The following is a 17,647-nucleotide window of genomic DNA, read 5'->3' as shown; positions in this document are numbered from 1 at the left end:
TGGTGCCTTTTATTTCTCCGGCTGTTCCTGTTTTCATAAGGACTATGGGTTTTCCCCTTTAGTGACTGTTGTAGCTTGTTTGACCTTCATGTATATCTACTTGCACGTCCGTCTTCCTTCTTTGCACACCTGGCCTTAAAACAGAGCTTTGAGAAGTTGTGTGTCATTTTGAAGGATTTGAGACACTTCTCCATAAGTTTAATCCCATTTGTTAATTGACAACTTCATTTTACACAAATTAAAATGTGACTGGTTGGCCACTTAGCACTGCAGTTTACACCATGGTCCCCAGACCCAGTAGAACCACCAGAGTGTGTTTAAAATTCCTGTTTGACGGCCCCGAGCCAGAGAATCCGAACCAGCAGGTGTGGCCTGGAAATTAGTATTTAAATGACGTGTTGGGGGAACCTAATGGTCAGCCACTGGCACTGACCTTGGACCACCATCTGTGGACCATCTGTTGAAAGCTGAGCTCACATGACGTCAGCAGGCACACCTGGACTAAAGCACCTAGGACTGGGCTTTTCCTGGTCAGCGCACATCTGCTCAGGGGAGTAGAGAGCTTGGCGCATGTGCTCATTGCCAGCTCCAGTTCTTCTGACTGTTACTGGTGCAGTCACCGGGAACACTGTGGAGACGTGGGGTTGACAGGAGAGGGTTGGCTTCCTGGAGTTGCAGGCACAGAGATCTTTGAGGAGCGCTGACAGCGCAGTGCTCAAGCGGCTGGACGCAGTTCCTGCCTGGGACGGCTGTTGGTCTGAGAGGCACCATCCAGGATGCTGCTGGCCGATGGCCCCTCAGCTGGGCATGAGGGCCAAGCTTGCCTCCTATACCCCCCAGCCAGCCCGTGCATGCCTGGGGGACCCAGATGACGCTCCTGCTTGTGCACTCTGAAAGTGTACGTGGCACACACGTGCCTTTGTGACATCCTCTGTCATTCCCTGAGCTGCACTCGGACCCTCTGACTGGCTGATTCCTCATCCTCCGTCCTAGGTTCCTGTGCTGTGGCTGTTGAGTCCCAGGGCGGCGCCATAACATGCCCCAGGAGACTGCACGAGGCCTGAGTCCACAGCCTGGCCTTTTCACCCACCCAGCACCTCCACGGAGCTGGAGTGGCCCTGAGATAGCGGGACCTGGCCACAGGCACAGCACCTGGTTTCCTGCCAGAGCCAGAGCTCGGCGTGCCCTTCGCCTTGGTGTGGGCTGGGGGGGGGGGGCACACTCAGGCTGCATGTTCACATCTGGCTATGGTGACCAGGTCTTCATTTTTCTGTTAGACTTTTGGACTATTTTCACTGGAAGAATTAGCCTTATTTAGCATGTACTTATTATTAAAATTTAGTTACAGTTTAAAAGTCATTAGTTTTTAAATGCACCTACTTACAGAATCTGCACCTGTGGTTAGAGACAGTAAACTCATCGTGAGCTAAAAACCGTGCTCTGGCGTGACAGCCGTCTCGTTAGCTCTGATGCAAACTGTGCTGTATTTTTTCAGTTGAAGCACGTCCCTCCTTACGGCTTTCTCTACTATAAACAACTCCAGTCTCTCCTCAGGCAGTGCGGTCAAGTCAAGTCCATTGTATTCGATGGGACGAAGTAAGTCGTGTGTTTTTGTACTTCAGCACGGTTGTGGAAGAGCTGGGAAGTGTGCAGTGCTTATAGGAGCTGGCTCTCATCACGAGAGTGGGGGCTGGCACTGTGCCACGCACCTCTGCCCTCGTGCACTTGTGCCCTCGTCCGCAGCGACTGAGCGTCTCTTGCAGCCGGTGACCTAGAGGCACTGAGTGTGTGTGTGTGTGTGTGTGGTCAGTGGTCTGCGGCCAGGACAGTCCCGGCACGTCGTGTCCTCGGATTGTCCCTGGACTGACGCCCGTCACTGGTAACACGTCCCTTTGTAGGCCATAAAGGTGCCCTGAAATGGAGTTTGTCCGCTTATATAATAATGACTTAGAGCATGTGTTCTAAGTGTTTCTAGAAGACAAATGCTGCAAAAACTCAGTTACATGTGCCCTTATTTTAATCACATGAACAAAAGCATGTTTGGGAGCATCAGTCCCAGTTTTCATTTCCCAGAGGGAATGTTTATACACAGAAGAGACATTGCTTTAAGTTGATTTTTAAAATTAGAAAAATTTTCTAGTATTCTATAAATTTAATTTACAAATTGTGTAAATCTAGTAAGGAAGGAACTCTTACTTTTTCTCTAAGGTCTAATAACTCAAGTTGAGCATGTTAAATCCGTTTTCAGTTTGGATGAATTCCATCAGACATCTGAAGTTCTGGTCTTATGGTTACTGTTGACTGTAAATGCCTCATTGCAAAATCTTCCTCAGTACTTTCACAGCTGTTCCAGGTTAACTGCACTTACAGTGTTAGGTTTTCTTACATTTCTGATATAAACTACACACGGTCAGATTCTTGGTCACATGTAAACTCACTTATTTAGAACTGGAGTCACACGGCTGAAGTGTCGTTTCTGAGGGCTGCACGTCCACTTGCCTTGTTTGAGGCTCTGGGGACATGAGGGTGTGCTTGGGCTGAGGTGAGAGGTCAGCAGCCTAGGCTCTCACAAGGGTGGCAGCCACTTCTGTCACCAAGCTTGACGACCGGATTGGATTCTGGTTAGTTTCTTACTCCTCGTGTCTGGGACCTTTTCCCAGCTGTTTTAGTTGCATCCTACACGATTCCTCCTATCTCTGGCTTTTTCGTCACAGTACCAATGTCATGCCAGTCCTGTGGGGAAGTCACAGTCCTGGTTCACCAGCAGCACTTTTTTTTTCTTTTAATGGAGGGTGCAGCTCACAGTGGCCCATGTGGGGATTGAACCGGGAACCTTGGTGTTATTAGCACCACGTTCTAACCACCAGCTAACCGGCCGCCCACCAGCAGCACTGCTTGTGCATCAGATATGTAAGGCAGAATGACATTAAACAGTATTTGAAAGCGTGAGGCCAGTAACCCTTTGGGCTCAAGCAGGGCCTGCTTTAGTGCAAAACCAGTGAGGTGCCAAGGGCATGTGAGCACAGGTGGCCCTTGGGAGCCTTCAGCTCAGCGGGAGGGACAGAGAGGAAAATGCACCTGTGGTCAGAGGAAGACACTGAGACTCAGAGCACAGCAGTGCCTTCCGCTCCCTTGGGGCTTGCTCAGGTGTCTGAGGTGGGCGCTGGGGGGAGGAGGCCTGGGGCCCGTGGAGCAGGATGGGGTGGTGGCCAGGGTGCCCAGTGTGAGCCCACTGTGACTTTGGAGAGGGTAGGGAGGTCAGGTGCTATGTTTGTGGCCGATGGACGAGGGTGAACGTGAGCAGATGGTGTCTGGAGACCTGAGTGTTCTGATCTGAACTGTGTTTCATGGAACTTAATGAGTGAATGATGGAGCGGAAAGCATGGGTGTTTGCAGACCAAACCAAGTGCCAAGGAGACGCGAACCGGCGGGCTGATGTCTGAGGTGCAGAGGAGACGGAGGGCTGCGGGAAGACCCTGGGGTCTGGCTGGTGCTTGCTTGTGTGTGGGGGGGTCTTCCCACTGAGGTGCGGATGGGGCAGCCAGGAGCAGAGGCCAGGCAGGAAGGGAGTGGGCAGGCAATGTCACAGATGCAGATACTCCTGGGAGAGTAGGAGCTTGGAAATGTGCTCTAAAGTTTGAAAGGAATTGTTTCTAAGGACAGACTTAGGAGCCCTGTAGGGACAGATGACAGACGGAGTGAGTGAGTCGGCCGAGGAAGGAGGAAAGTGCACGAGCTCAGTCACTGGTGCCTGTTTGCCAGGTGTCACTTAAGGGGCGTTAAGTGGCCCGGGCAGGCAGGAGGGGAGGACAGTGTAGCTGAGAGAGGGGTGCCGGGACATAGCTGAACGGGTGCTCATTCTGAGGTGGGGGGGTGCTAATTCTGTATCATCTTGACCTCCCGTGGGCTCAGGATCCTTCCAGAGCACTCAGATTCGCACATTTCCCGCAGTGGTTGTGGCCTGTGATGTTTTGGCCCTGGGGCATTTTGACATTCAGATACAAACAAATGTAAACTTGAAATTCCTGTCTGTCGGGCACCCTTACTGCAGCTGGCTTCCCCCACCCCCAGGGAAAGGGGTAGGAGAGGTGCAGTGAGGTGGGCCACTCATCAACATTCTGGTGATGAAGGAACTTGGTATTTCTGGAGCGAGAGCACCAAGTCACTGAACTACTGTGTGTGGTTTTCTCCTATCTGTACTTCATTTCACAATAAAATAGAAAAAACCCCAAACCTGCCATTCTGTTCTAATTACAAGAATTAAAATTTCTTAACTGAAAATTCCATTTGAACTCATAATATTTATTCTGCATAATACATAGGATGATACTTGTTTTAGTTTAATGATATGTCATTATAATTTTTATTTCTCATAAGTGAGAAATTTTTCCTTTTATAAATACTTCTCGACTAATTATGGAATGAAGAGTTACTGACTGGTATTTTGAGGAGAGGTGTAAATGAATATTCCTGTCTAATCTTGCAAGAAATTAATGTGCACTTAGTTCTTTTTTCAGATGCTTGAAAAATTTGTTGTTTTTATTTACATTTGTGGAACAGAGCCTTTGTGGAGTTTTCGCGTAATCCAACAGAGAGATTTAAAACGCTTCCTGCCGTGTACATGGCTATTAAGATGTCTCAGCTCAAAGTTCCCCTTGAACTCAACGTTCATTCTGCAGAGGAGATCGAAGGGAAGGTGCAGGGAACAGCTGTTTCAAAGCTCAGGAATACCAGGTACTTGCAGAGGGAGGCGGGCAAGACTGCCCAGCTGCTTTCACATGTCCTTACACGGTCAAATCGCCGGTTAACCGCTGAAGCTCACAGAGAAGCATGCTGTGTGCCCAAGGAGTGCTGCCTTCGGATCCTGGTTTCCTCACCTCTGGTTATGTGTCCTTGGGCACGTGACTTGACCTCTCTGAACCCTAGTGCTTTTCATTTTCATCTGTCCCTCCTGCCCGCGCCGCCCCCCCCCCCGCCCCCGCAGTTTTACTGAAAATACATCACTATAAGTACGGCACATTGAGTGAAGGTTTGACTTACAGGTATCGTGAGGTGATTGCCACAGTAGGTTCAGTTAACATCCATCTTAGATACGATAAAAAGAAAAGAAAAAAAAGGAAGACATTTTTACTTTGTGATGAAAACTCCTGGGCGTTGCTCTCCTAACAGCTTTCTGTGCCCCGGACAGCAGTGAGCTGAGGTCAGTGCGCTGTGCATTTAAATGACACCCCAGGACTTAACATAGCTGGAAACTGCACGTTTGTGTCTTTCAACCAAACTTCCTCCATTTTCCCTTTCTCCACCCTCCGCCCCTGGTAACCACAAGTCTGATCTCTTTTTCTGTGTTTGGTTTTGTTTTAGATTTCACACATAATTGAGATCATATGGCACTTGTCTTTGTCTCTCTGACTTATTTCACTCAGCATAATGTCCTCAAGATCCATCCACATTGTTGCAAATGCTAGGATATCCTCATTTCTCATTCCATTGTAGAAATGTACCCCAGTTTCCTTATCCATTCTTCCATCGATGGACACTCAGAGCTTAGCTTGTTCCCAGACCTTGCCTGTTGTAAATAGGCTGCTGTGAACATGGGGGTGCAGGTACTGTTTCAAGTTAGTGCTGTCATTTCCTTTGGGTAAGTACCCAGAAATGGGATCGCTGGGTCATGAGGTAGCTCTGTTTCTGTTTTTTTGAGGATCCTGCATACCATTTCCCATAGTGGCTGCACCAGTTTACATCCCCACCAGCAGTACACGAGGTTCCCTTTTCTTTCCCCACGTCCTCGCCAACACTTGCTATCTTTTATCTTGTTGATGACAGCCATTCTGACAGGTGTAGGGCGACATCTCACTGTAGTTCGGATTTGCATTTCCCTGATGACTAGCGACTCCGAGCATCTTTTCATAGGTCTGTGTGTCCTCTCTGGAGAGATGTTACCCAGGTCCTCTGCTCACTTTTTGATTGGGTTTTTGCTTTCATTGCTGTCAAGTTACATCTGTGTGTGCCTGTCCTACGAGGCTGTTGAGAGGATTGTGTGAACTCAGTTTCAATGGTAGGGATTGGACCTTGTGTTGGCTTCCTTTCTTCCTTCTCGGGGACAGTTTATTTTCGCTTTTGAAGCAAAGTGAGATGTTCTCTTCTCAGGAGAGCAGACAGTGGGACAAAATGGAGACGAGCTGGGAGTGCGCAGCTGCTGCCAGCACAAGGCCCCCCTTCCCTGTTGAGCGGGGCCTTGCCTGGCACCCTGTTTGCTGGAGGAGGGCTGGGCTGCGTGGGGCTGGTCGGCCCTGAGTTCTGGCCCTCGCCACTTGGCAGCTACCATGGAACTTGTGGATTGTCTTCTCTTGGCCCAGGTTAAATCCCCTTCAGCGTTTGTATCAGATGACTCTGCCTTTGGTCATGTTCTTAGAGTACCGCATGGAGGAATTCCCCTTTGTCGTTCTTATTTGTCATTGTTTTAATTCCATGAGGAGCTTGACAGGAATTTGAGGAAATGGTGAGGGCAGTGAAGTTCTCCCAGCCTGGGCTGTTTGATTCTGAGAGTTGGGGAGCATGGTGGGTTCCGTGGTGACACAGAGAAGACCCGTCCTGCAGGGCGGCTTCGCTGGGTCACTCTTACTCAATAAATGGGTCTGAAAATTGGGAAGAGAGTTGGTTGGACCACGATCTCTCCTATAATTATTCCTCTTCATTTAGAATAAAAGGATTAGGAAGGGAAATTTTTGTTTTTATCAAATTTGTATTTCATATCCTCAAACTTTAGCACTTGCTATCTCATTGCTTTAAAGGATGAATGTTGTTTCTTGGGTTTATTAGAAAACCATGTATGTGTTTTCTGACAACATGGAACCAGGCATGGATTTTTGTCAAAGGCACTCACCTCTGAAACCACAAGTTAGAGAACATTGCAAGTCCTAGATTTAGTATTTATACCGTTGAAAGGAGAGGTTCTGTAAGAGTCTTGACCTTTTGAATGTATTCCTGGAGGGTAGAGTGTATGTTGGGGTGCACACCCCTCCAGGGCCGCTCAGAGAGCCATCAGAAACTCAAGTTAGAGCTGAGATCAAATTCATCATCTCTGGCCTACTTAGGTGCTTTATTATAAAATGTTCTTTCCTTGGGAAGGCAGTGGCATAGTTCAGGCAGTAACTTCACATATGCAGACGTGTTTTCTTTGTAACACTTGACTTTTGCTGTCTTTTTAAAATCATGTTAAACAGGGTGAATGTGGACTTCCAGAAGCAGACAGTGGACCCTGTGGGGGTGTCGTTTAACACGTTCCACAGCACCCAGATGGTTTCGGAGCTCCTCCTAACGATCGATGTTACAGAGGTGAGGATCATCAGGGCTGCTCCCTCTCCCGAATCTCACGTTGTCACGGGGTGTACGTGGCCTAGTGCACGAGAACTCACAGCCTTGTGCCTTAGTCATCTAGTAAGAGCCGAAGTTACTGTCCTTGGTAAAGTGAAGTGTGGCTGGTGTAAGGCTTGCGGCGAGATAATGAGGCTGAGAGAGTCAGGCGGGTTGAGAAAGGTGAGTGCTTTATTCTGTGCCCCCGGGCGAGGTTCACCGGTCTGCAGACGGGGCCAGTGAAGTCGCCCCCAGGGCAGAGTGAGGGAGGCATATATGCGATTTTTGGGGTGGGGGTTGGCTATGTGAGGTGGCAGTTGGTCAGGCCCCCCCAGCGCAGATCAGGCGCGAGCGGCTGCATCCGGAGTTGTTTATCGCACCAAAGGTCCGCTGCCTGTTCGGGGAAACGCCAGGGGCCCCAGTTTCTGTCATGCGAGGAGGGGTCTGACTTGGCAGAGGGGTCTGACTTGGCTCCTGGCCGCTTTGATCGTGCCCGTAGCTGACCTAACAGCTGGAGCACAGAAGGAAACAAATAGTCATTCTAGAGTCAGTTTCATTTTAAAATGTTAGGTGTGTTTACAATGCTAAAAATCAGTTTGGCCACAAAATATATGTAAAAGTGGTAATTGGCATAAGGATATATGCCTGTGTGATTCAGTTTATATCCACAAAGCTAGCATCAGCACCAGTATTCTCTAGGGTGTAAACAGAATAAAATTTCCGTTGAAATCCACTCATGCTTCCTGGTAAACCTAGACTTCCCTGGGTGACTTCCCGTGGGATTCTGGACATGGGTCCTTGGGTCTGATGGCTGCTGTGTATGGGGCTGCTCTGCAGGGCCCTCTTAGATGGCTTACCCACCCTCCCGTTCCCGCACTTGGCTCTGTGGGGGGCCGGGGGGGAGGGCGGCTCGTCGCCACATGCTGGCCTGATCGGAGGTGAAGCAGCCCTGGCCTCACAGGCCCTCAGAGCGCCCATGCTGCATGTGGTGTGCCAGCAAGTCCCACACTGCCCACACGGGCGTGGCACACACCTGGCCTCACCTCAGTCTCCTAAGCTCCTGTGGAAAGCCTATAGAGTGCGTGGTACCAAGGAGTCCATTTGTGACACGTGGCAAGTGCGGTATGGGGACCCTGCGGTCTGAGTCGTGTTCTTCTTTGCCGAACCCCTTCCCAGACTGCATCTCTGCTCTTCTTCCTCCTACCTTAGGTGGTTGAAGTGGGGCACTTCTGGGGCTATAGGATCGATGGAAGAAACTCCGAGATCCTGAAGAAGCTCACGGCTGAGATAAGCCGCCTGAAGTTGGTGCCCTTGTCCGCTCACCCACACCCAGACTTGGTCTGCCTGGCTCCTTTCGCTGCTTTTGATCAACAAAGCTACTTTAGAGCTCAAATCCTTTACGTTTCTGGGAATTCTGCTGAGGTACGTTTTTCTGTAACATCACTCAGGGAAATGAGACAAACTTATAACAGTTTGTAGACAATTGTCTCTCGTTTTAAGTGGAAATTAAATATAAAATAATCACAGTTAGAAAAGTAGTCTGGTCAAAAAGTTCTTCCCATACCTATATGGTCATTTAATCTATGACAAAGGAGCCAAGAACATACAGTGGGGTAAAGACAGTCTCTTCAATAAATGGTGCTGGGAAAACTGGACAGATATGTGCAAAACAGGGCCACCTTCTTACATCATATACAAGAATAAACTCAAAATGGATTAAAGACTTAAATGTAAGACCCGAAACCATAAAACTCCTAGAAGAAAACATAGGCAGTAAATTCTGATATTGCTCTTAGGAATATTTTTTCTGATTTAGCTCCTCAGGCAAGGGAAACAAAAGAAAAAAATTAAATGGGACTGCATTAAATTAAAAAGTTTTCTTTTTTTTTTTTTTTTTTAATATTTTATTGGGGAAAGGGAACAGGACTTTATTGGGGAACAGTGTATACTTCCAGGACTTTTTTCCAAGTCAAGTTGTCCTTTTGATCTTAGTTGTGGAGGATGCCGTTCAGCTTCAAGTTGTTGTCCTTTCAGTCTTAGTTGTGGAGGGCGCAGCTCAGCTCCAGGTCCAGTTGCTGTTACTAGTTGCAGGGGGCGCAGCCCACCATCTCTTGTGGGAGTCGAACTGGCAACCTTGTGGTTGAGAGTCCGCGCTCCAACCAGCTGAGCCATCCGGGAGCTCAGCGGCAGCTCAGCTCAAGGTGCCGTGTTCAATCTTAGTTGCAGGGGACGGAGCCCACCATCCCTTGCGGGACTTGAGGAGTTGAACTGGCAACCTTGTGGTTGAGAGCCCACTGGCCCATGTGGGAATCGAACCGGCAGCCTTCGGAGTTAGGAGCACGGAGCTCTAATCGCCTGAGCCACTGGGCCGGCCCAAATTAAACAGTTTTTGAGCAGCAAAGGAAACCATTATAAAACAAAAAGACAGCCTGCTGAATGGGAGAAGATATTCACCAATGATACATGTGATAAGGAGTTAATATCCAAAATCTACAAAAAACTCATACAATTCAACACCAAAAAAACTAACAATCCAATTAAAAAATGGGCAGAGGATCTGAATAGATATTTCTCCAAAGAGGACACATATGGCCAACAGACAGATGAAAAGATGCTCAACGTCACTAATCATCAGGGAAATGAAAATTAAAACCATCAGTAAATCAACAAACAAGTTCTGGCGAGGATGTGGAGAAAAGGGAACCCTTGTGCACTGTTGGTGGGATTGCAAATTGGTGCAGCTACTATGGAAAACAGTATGGAGGGTCCTCAAAAAATTGAAAACAGAACTACCTTATGACCCAGTGATTTCACTTCTGGGTATTTATCTGAAAAAATCCGAAACACTAATTCGAAAAGATATATGCAACCTCGTGTTCATTGCTGCATTGTTTACAGTGGCCCAGATGTGGAGGCAGCCTAAGTGCCCATTAATAGATGATTGGATAAAGATGGTGTGGTACATTTATACAATGGACCAGTACTCGGCCATAAAAAACAATGAAATCTTACCATTTGTGACAACATGGATGGACCTAGAGGGTATTATGCTGAGTGAAGTAAGTCAGACAGAGAAAGACAAATACCATATGATCTACCTTATATGTGGAATCTAAAGAACAGAATAAACGAGCAAACAAAATGGAAACAAACTCATAGATACAGAGAACAAACTGGTGATTGCCAGAGGGGAGGGGAGTTGTGGGGCAGGGTGAAAAAGGTGAAGGGATTAAGAAGTACAACTTGCTAGTTACGAAGTGGTCATGGGACGTAAAGTACCACATAGGGAATAGAGTCAGTAACATGGTAATAATTATGCGTGGTGCCAGGTGGGTACTAGTCAGGGGGATCACTTCTTAAATTCTATAAATGTCTCACCACTGTGCTGCACACCTGAAATTAACATAAAATATTGAATGTCAACTGTAAGTGGTAAATTTAAAAGGGGGAAGGTGAAAGGTAAGAAGAGGTTTAAATTTTCAGTTATACAATAAAAACAAGTCATGGGGATGTAGACTATAGCACGGGCAATAGCATCAATAATACCGTGACAGCTGGGACGGTGTCAGGTGGTTCCTGGACTTACAGTGATTGCTTCTTTAGGTGTATAAATGCTGAATAACTGGTGTCCTCCTGAAACTAATATATTATTGTATGTTAGCTGTATTTCAATTATAATTTTTTTAAAGGAGAAAAAGTTCTTTCGCTCGGTGACATGTGGATTGAAGCTCAGGACTCGGAGTGCTACGATTATGGGGCCCGAGGGAGGGATAGCACTGTGTGTCGGGCAGGATGGGCTGGGCGCCGTGCCCACTGCTAACGTGCCCTTTCTTTATCTCTAGGTGTTTTTTGTAGACTATGGTAACAGATGTCACGTAGATCTGGGTCTTCTAATGGAGATTCCCTGTCAGTTTCTCGAACTTCCATTTCAGGTACGGTAGACAGGGTCCTGCAGTGTGAATGTTGAGAGCTAGAAGGATTCTGGAGGTCAGCTGGGCGCCCAGGCTCAGAGCGGGAAGGGACATCACACTGGCCGACTTTGGTTTCTGCTTCTTTCCAAATATATATCGCCATAAATCATTTTGCCAACATTGTTTGTGGAGTGAGCTAAAATATATTGAGGGTTTCACACTTAGCCAAAAAGTAGTTTTAATGTAGCAGTATTTTCTAAGGTTTCTGGTTATGCGAAAGCGACAGAATGGGTGTCTGGAGACATATTCCCTGTTCTCTTCCGTCCACACGGAGACAGTTATTCTAAACTTGCTGTTGAAAAGCAGAAGCCAGTGTCCATGCCTATGAAACCCTCACTCGGCCCAGGATCGTTTTCGATTTCGGTGGGGTCATGAGAACACGGGTGGGCATACAGGGACGGGACCCTGCTCGGCGGGATTGGGGTGAGCACTTCACTCGTTGTGAGCTGGCTCACCTTGTTCTTCTGTCCACAGGCGCTGGAATTCAAGATTTGCAGAATGCGCCCGTCCGCCCGGTCCCTGGTGTGTGGCGAGCGCTGGAGTGGCGGGGCCAGTCGGCGGTTTGCCGGCCTGTTGCGCGGCTGCGCGCTGCTCGTGAAGGTCTTCTCCATCGTGCACAGCGTCCTGCATGTGGACGTGTACCGGTACGCCGGGCTGCAGGGCCTCGTCCACGTCAGGGACGTCCTCATCCACGAGGGCTACGCCGAGCTCGCCGATGAGTGCCACGAGTCCAAGGTGCGCACCTCGTCCTCGTGGGGAGCCGCGTGGCCCTGCGCCCGTGTGCACAAGGCGCGGGGGCGGGCGTGAACAGCTGGAGCGCTCGGTGCCCGCATGTCGGGATCGGTGGGGCCGTTGTCAGTGTCTTCTAAGTTTCTTTGAGACTAAAGTATGGCACCTGGTTTCCTATCATGAAGGTCTTTTTGTTTCCTTCTTGGAATGGCAAGTCGATGTGAAAAATGTTCTCTATGTTGGGAGTTTTTAAAAATGGATTACAAGATTTATCTCCCAAATGAAAGTAATTAATAAATATTTGTTTCAAGTATTTCAAACATTTCCAAACGTCTTTGAACTATTACTTTCAAACTTGGTTCTGAAGCTATTTTTCTTGGTCCGAACATTTCAGAGATGTCACTTTCGAGGCTGCTGTTGAAGGCCATTGATTTTCCTCCTGTAATTTCTGTAGTGGAGGCTAATGAATTGAGCCCTTAGTGAGTCCTGTCTTGTGTCATTTGAATTTAAAACATACTTGATAACATTATCTGCCGACACGCAATGGCCTAGACATCAGCTAAGAATAAGGTCATGCCTATGAAATACCTGGATTAGTTGGGAATGAAGGGCTTTTCGTGCAGTTTTTCTTTCAACAAAACAAACTTTTCTTATTTTGTTCAGCAAAGCCATGAAGTTCTCAAGGGTCTCTTTTCCAAATCAGTAGAAAATATGACAGACATGTCTGTGTTGTCCCCCGGGAAGGACGACGAGAAGCACCTGACCCAAGTTTTGTTGGACAGCTTCTCTTCCAAGAAACTTGGGGCCCCAAATTGCAAGGTAATCAAATCCAGCAGCCGCTCCGTCCACACCGCATGCAGAGGGCCACTGGCTCAGCTGGTTCATCTTTCCTGGTTTTTAATGCTATGACTTTTCTCATCATGGAGCTTAGATTAAGAAGAGAATTACCTGGGGTTTGGTGGAGAGAAATACTCGGACTAGTCCTTGTTCTAAACCAGCCTTTGCAGAGGTGACCTGTGCTTGTTTCTCAGAGGGGAGGAAGGTGTGGGTTTCCTCCTGCTGGGGAGGGCAGCTCTAGGATGCCCCTCCTTGCCTGGGATGCTGCTTTTCCCATGCAGCAGGCTGTGTGGCCTGACGCCTGCCCATCCCACAGCTGGTCTGCTGCCGTGGAAAGAAGAACACTTTGACTAAAGTGGTTGCAATGCTTCCTGTTTGGCCAAGGCTTTGTTAAGTGTATAGTGAGGGATGTTAGTGAGACCCGTGGAGGAGTCGGCCGCATCCCAGGAAAACACCTTCTTTAAGGCACTTTTCCCCCACTGAATCTTGAAGACGTTACAACTAAAAAGTAGCAGTTTTCTTTTTCAAAATAGGAGCTTTTGGGTTTTTAAAATGTATGTAAACTGATAGTTTGCTTCTTGGTAACGTTTTTGTGTATTTTGTATGTGTAGGCCGTTCTACATGGGCCTTTCAACCCTTATGAACTGAAGTGTCACAGTCTGACCAGAGTATCCAAGTTCAGGTAAGATTCACTCAAACTTCCCAGGAAGGTTTTCTCTTTGCTCCTGTGTTTCCAGACTTGTCAGAAAGGAATCTTTGTATCTAAGCTGTGGGAATGCATGACCTTCTCTTACCCCTTCTCTGTTTCCCTGTTTCCCCGAAAATAATACCTACCCGGACAATCAGCTCTAATGCGTCTTCTGGAGCAACCATTAATATAAGACCGGGTCTTGTGTTATATAAAACCCGGTCTTAAATAAAACCGGGTCTTTACATTAATGTTTGCTCCAAAAGACGCATTACAGCTGATTGTCCGGCTAGGTCTTATGTTCGGGGAAACACGGTAGCTCCAAATCTGAGGTGCTGTTTCTCTGTCATATGAAAGCCATTCTGTGTGAGACATTTTGGAGTATCTTGCATCAAAGACTTCATTTTTTTTTCTGTTCTTATTACAATTGTTATTCATTCAGCAATTCTGCTGTGTTCTGGGAGCTGGGTACAGTTTGGGGGGGATCAACAGTGAACAAAACACAATCAGTGTCCTCCCCAAAATTATGGGGCCAGTGGGAGGAGGGGGTATGTAAGCAAAAAGTGGTAATTACAAGGTAGGTTGATGAGGGTCTGCATGGGGCCACAGAGCATTATGAAAGCATCTTGGACGGCCCATGACCACTTCTGGAGGTTTTCCAGGGACATCCAAGGCATGAAGGACGCAGATCACTTGCTGCAGTGTGTGTGTGTGTCCGCGGCGTGTGTGTATGTGTGTTGGGGGGTGCAGGCAGACGGGACGAGACTTTCATGGAGAGTCTGCACTTCTGAGTAAGTGACGTGGGACTAGAGAGTCAAGTGGGTGCAGGGGGGCCTGCAGGGCCCGTGGCGGTGGGGAGGCCTTATTGGGTACGTTTTACAATGATGGCTGGACTGCGAGGTGGCCCCTGGCTCTCAGTGTAGCTCTGGACCAGCAGCATGGGCGTCCCTGGGAGCTTGTTAGACATGCAGAGCTCCGCGGCTCCCTGCCTTTTCACAAGATCTCCAGGTGCTCTGCGAGCCCCAGTGCGACAAATGCATTGCATTTGCAGTGGAAGGACCTAAGGAAGGAGCGCTGTGTAATCCAGGGCCTAGGGCAGAGGTGCCGAGACAGGAGACGGAGGACAGAGGACGGGCTGCCCCAGACTTTGGGTGTGGGATCAGCAGGCAGAGCTTGATTAGCGTCAGAGGCTGGGAAGAAGAAGAGCAGAGGACGACGCCTGATGCCCTGTTGGGACTGGGCTGTGGCCACCTGGCTGACGGGGGGGGGAGGCAGGAGGGTGGATGAGCCACGCAGCGCAGATAGGGTATGAAGGAGGGTGGGTGGGCCATGCGAGGTCCTCTGCGCGCTCTTTGGTTTCCTGTCTGGGACGGAGGCCACAGCCGCTAAAGGTTGGGAGCACAGGACAGTCTGGGGCAGAGGCAGAGACTTGGGCGTAGTCAGCGTGTGGACCATGGAGTTGTTGGGGCCATGTGGGAGAGGCTGGGGGACCAGCATGAAGTGGCAGTGGTCCAGGAGGAAAGGAGGCGCAGAGGACATTGGACGTTCACTGTTCCCCATCGGTTACTGTGTCGTGTGTGTGACTGTGCTCTGAAACATATCAGTCACGGGTGGGCACCGTGCATGGCTGGGCAGCGGGTCAGCAGCCTCTCGGACTCTCTTTCAGAAGTGTCTGGATCGAGAAGGAGAGCATCAACTCCGTCATTGTCAGTGACAGCCCCGAGGACCTCCACCAGCGGATGCTGGTGGCAGCCGCCCTGTCCGTCAACGCCACCGGTGAGTGTGGGACTCTGTGCATTCGTCCGTCCTTCGCTCTTCTCTCCTCTCCCTGACTTTGGCGACAGGGGACGTTTGTCCTCTCACTAGTGAACACATTTATGCATCGGAGCTGTCGCTTTTGGCTATTTTCTACGTGATTGGCTGATGCAAGTTTAAGGAAGGGAGCGTGACCTCCTTTCCTTTTATACAAGGAGGCGGAAATCGAGCCCTTGATCGTCAGTCAGTGCACCCTGCTTGGCCACAGAGGAGAGCAAATGCAGGTTCTTGGCCCTGGACCAACCCAGTGCTCTGATAAGGAGGACGAGGAGAGAAGGGGACCAAGCCCAAGGGGTCCCCAGACGGGATGAGGTTTAAGTGCCTGATGAGGCATGTGTGGGGATGGACACCATTGCTGTGGGGTGTCTGTGGGGTCAGACTGCAGAAAAGGGGCTGCCGGAGGGCGAGGAGGAGTTTGTCTGAGGCAGTGACACCCTGCGCGGTGTGACTTACACGCCTGACCGTGCCTCCCATCCCGCGTGTGTGGCAGGGTCTACGATGTTGCTGAGAGAGACCACGCTGATGCCGCATGTCCCCGGCCTCCCGGCCCTCCTGAGCATGCTGTTTGCACCGGTGATGGAGCTGAGGTACGTAAGGCCGCCAGCTGCTTTGTCCGCAGGCTGCTGTCAGGTGAGAACCGGGTGAGAGCCGGCCGCCCCGCCCCCGGGGCCATCACCTCCCCCTTGCTGCTTGCTGACCCTCCCTGTGTTTCGGTGATTAAGGAGGTCTTCATGACCATGAGGCCTCCATACACGGATGCATTTTAGAGAGAAGCTCCTGGAGCTCGTACCCGTGTCCCTGGGTGCTTGAGTCGCACGTGGCCGAAGACATAGAGAGTGGCATTGGGAATGAAGCTCAGCCACGGTGATGGGCATCCCGTTGTCAGAGGGCGGTGCCGGTGTGTCCAGGTTTCCTAGCAGCCAGTTGTCCGCAGGAAACCTTGTGAGCCGCACGTAGGATGGTAACCATGAGCAAGATGATGGAGAGCCCAGCCTTGTCGCGCTCTCGGTGCCAAGCTGTGCCAGAGCTTCTCCTGGACACTGGACTGGGGAGCAGCTGCTTCGCACAGTAGGACCAGGGGGCACTGACTGTGTGTGCCGGTGAAGCACCAGTGGGCGTTGGTGGGGGGTGGGGGCTAGCAACAAAGTCAGCTTTGGTCCCGAGGAGCCTCCATTCTGGTGGGCAAGATGGAAATGGCTGTGACAGACACTGAGGTGGGGTCCCCCGTACTTAAATCGTGGGGCAGAGAATCACCTTTTTCTTTTGACCCTCTTTCCTCGTGGGTGGGTAGGGACCAGGGTGTCTGTTAGGCCTACTGGGCACTTTGGTTAAGCCAGCGGGAAGGACCCTGGGTGTGCCCAATCCTTCCTCTTTAAGCCTATTCAGAATCTGCTGTGCAATCTCAAATACTGAGTGCTTTTTTGTTTTGTTTTATTTTAAAAATAATTGTGTATTTTTTCCCACTGAAAGTATGCTACTTAGAAAAATCTGAATGGGTAAAAGTTAACATCATTTTTAAACATTTAGTGTGTTTATTTTCAGTGTTCTTATATATATGTTTTGTTTTTAGATTTTTGTCATACTGAATCCTTTCCCACAAATTAAACATTTTTATAGTATTACGACATCTTTGTAAATGTCCATTTTAGTAATTGCATTGTATACTGCTGAGGAGACATACAATGGCTTTTCTAAACTTTCCTGTTTTATTCACATATGCATTTGTTTCTGGCCTGCTCATGTCCCAAAAGGATTTAATATGCCTTTAAATGTCGGAATTTGGCTTCGCTCTAATTTTGCAATAATGATGTGATAAATATTTCCATGAATAAATGTATCTTCTGGGTCCTCGTAGGGGAGACACACATGTGGAAACAATACACTACATATGATTATCTGACGAGAAAGGCTCGTACCGAGCTGAGGTGGGGACCTGCCTTAGTGAATGCCCACACGCACATGCGCGCACAGACACAGGCGCAGGCACGTGCACACACCAGCTCACGTGCATGCGTACAACACAGACAAGGGTACACACACACATGAATTCCTCTCTAATTGCTTTTGACACTCTGCTTGCCTCTAGACCAAGCTTCTGTCTTTTAAATACAAGCTTTTTGAGGATACAAGTAATACAGTGTATTTTTAAATCTCCAAAATGCAAGTGGTTATATTGTGGACACTCAAGAAATACTGACATAATTGGTACTTAAAATATCATCTTTCTAGAAAAAAAGCAAGGTTAATAGGAGGA

At 48.8% G+C, this 17,647-nt stretch overlaps 1 protein-coding gene across 1 annotated transcript in view; it reads left to right on the top strand.

The window, feature by feature from the left end:
• Positions 1-17,647, top strand: part of TDRD9 (tudor domain containing 9) — a 91,039-nt gene that overhangs the window by 62,894 nt on the left and 10,498 nt on the right. The window contains exons 23-32 of the mRNA XM_033108772.1: positions 1,496-1,596; positions 4,561-4,734; positions 7,224-7,335; positions 8,563-8,775; positions 11,196-11,285; positions 11,799-12,059; positions 12,717-12,872; positions 13,502-13,572; positions 15,245-15,354; positions 15,884-15,980. Coding sequence (XP_032964663.1) covers positions 1,496-1,596; positions 4,561-4,734; positions 7,224-7,335; positions 8,563-8,775; positions 11,196-11,285; positions 11,799-12,059; positions 12,717-12,872; positions 13,502-13,572; positions 15,245-15,354; positions 15,884-15,980 — 1,385 coding nt within the window. The remainder of the gene's footprint in view (positions 1-1,495; positions 1,597-4,560; positions 4,735-7,223; positions 7,336-8,562; positions 8,776-11,195; positions 11,286-11,798; positions 12,060-12,716; positions 12,873-13,501; positions 13,573-15,244; positions 15,355-15,883; positions 15,981-17,647) is intronic.

This window comes from Rhinolophus ferrumequinum, chromosome 6 (genome assembly GCF_004115265.2).
Source record: "Rhinolophus ferrumequinum isolate MPI-CBG mRhiFer1 chromosome 6, mRhiFer1_v1.p, whole genome shotgun sequence".
Lineage (NCBI taxonomy): Eukaryota > Metazoa > Chordata > Mammalia > Chiroptera > Rhinolophidae > Rhinolophus > Rhinolophus ferrumequinum.
The sequence above is the reverse complement of the archived record's forward strand: the minus strand, read 5'-3'. Positions and strand labels throughout refer to the sequence as shown.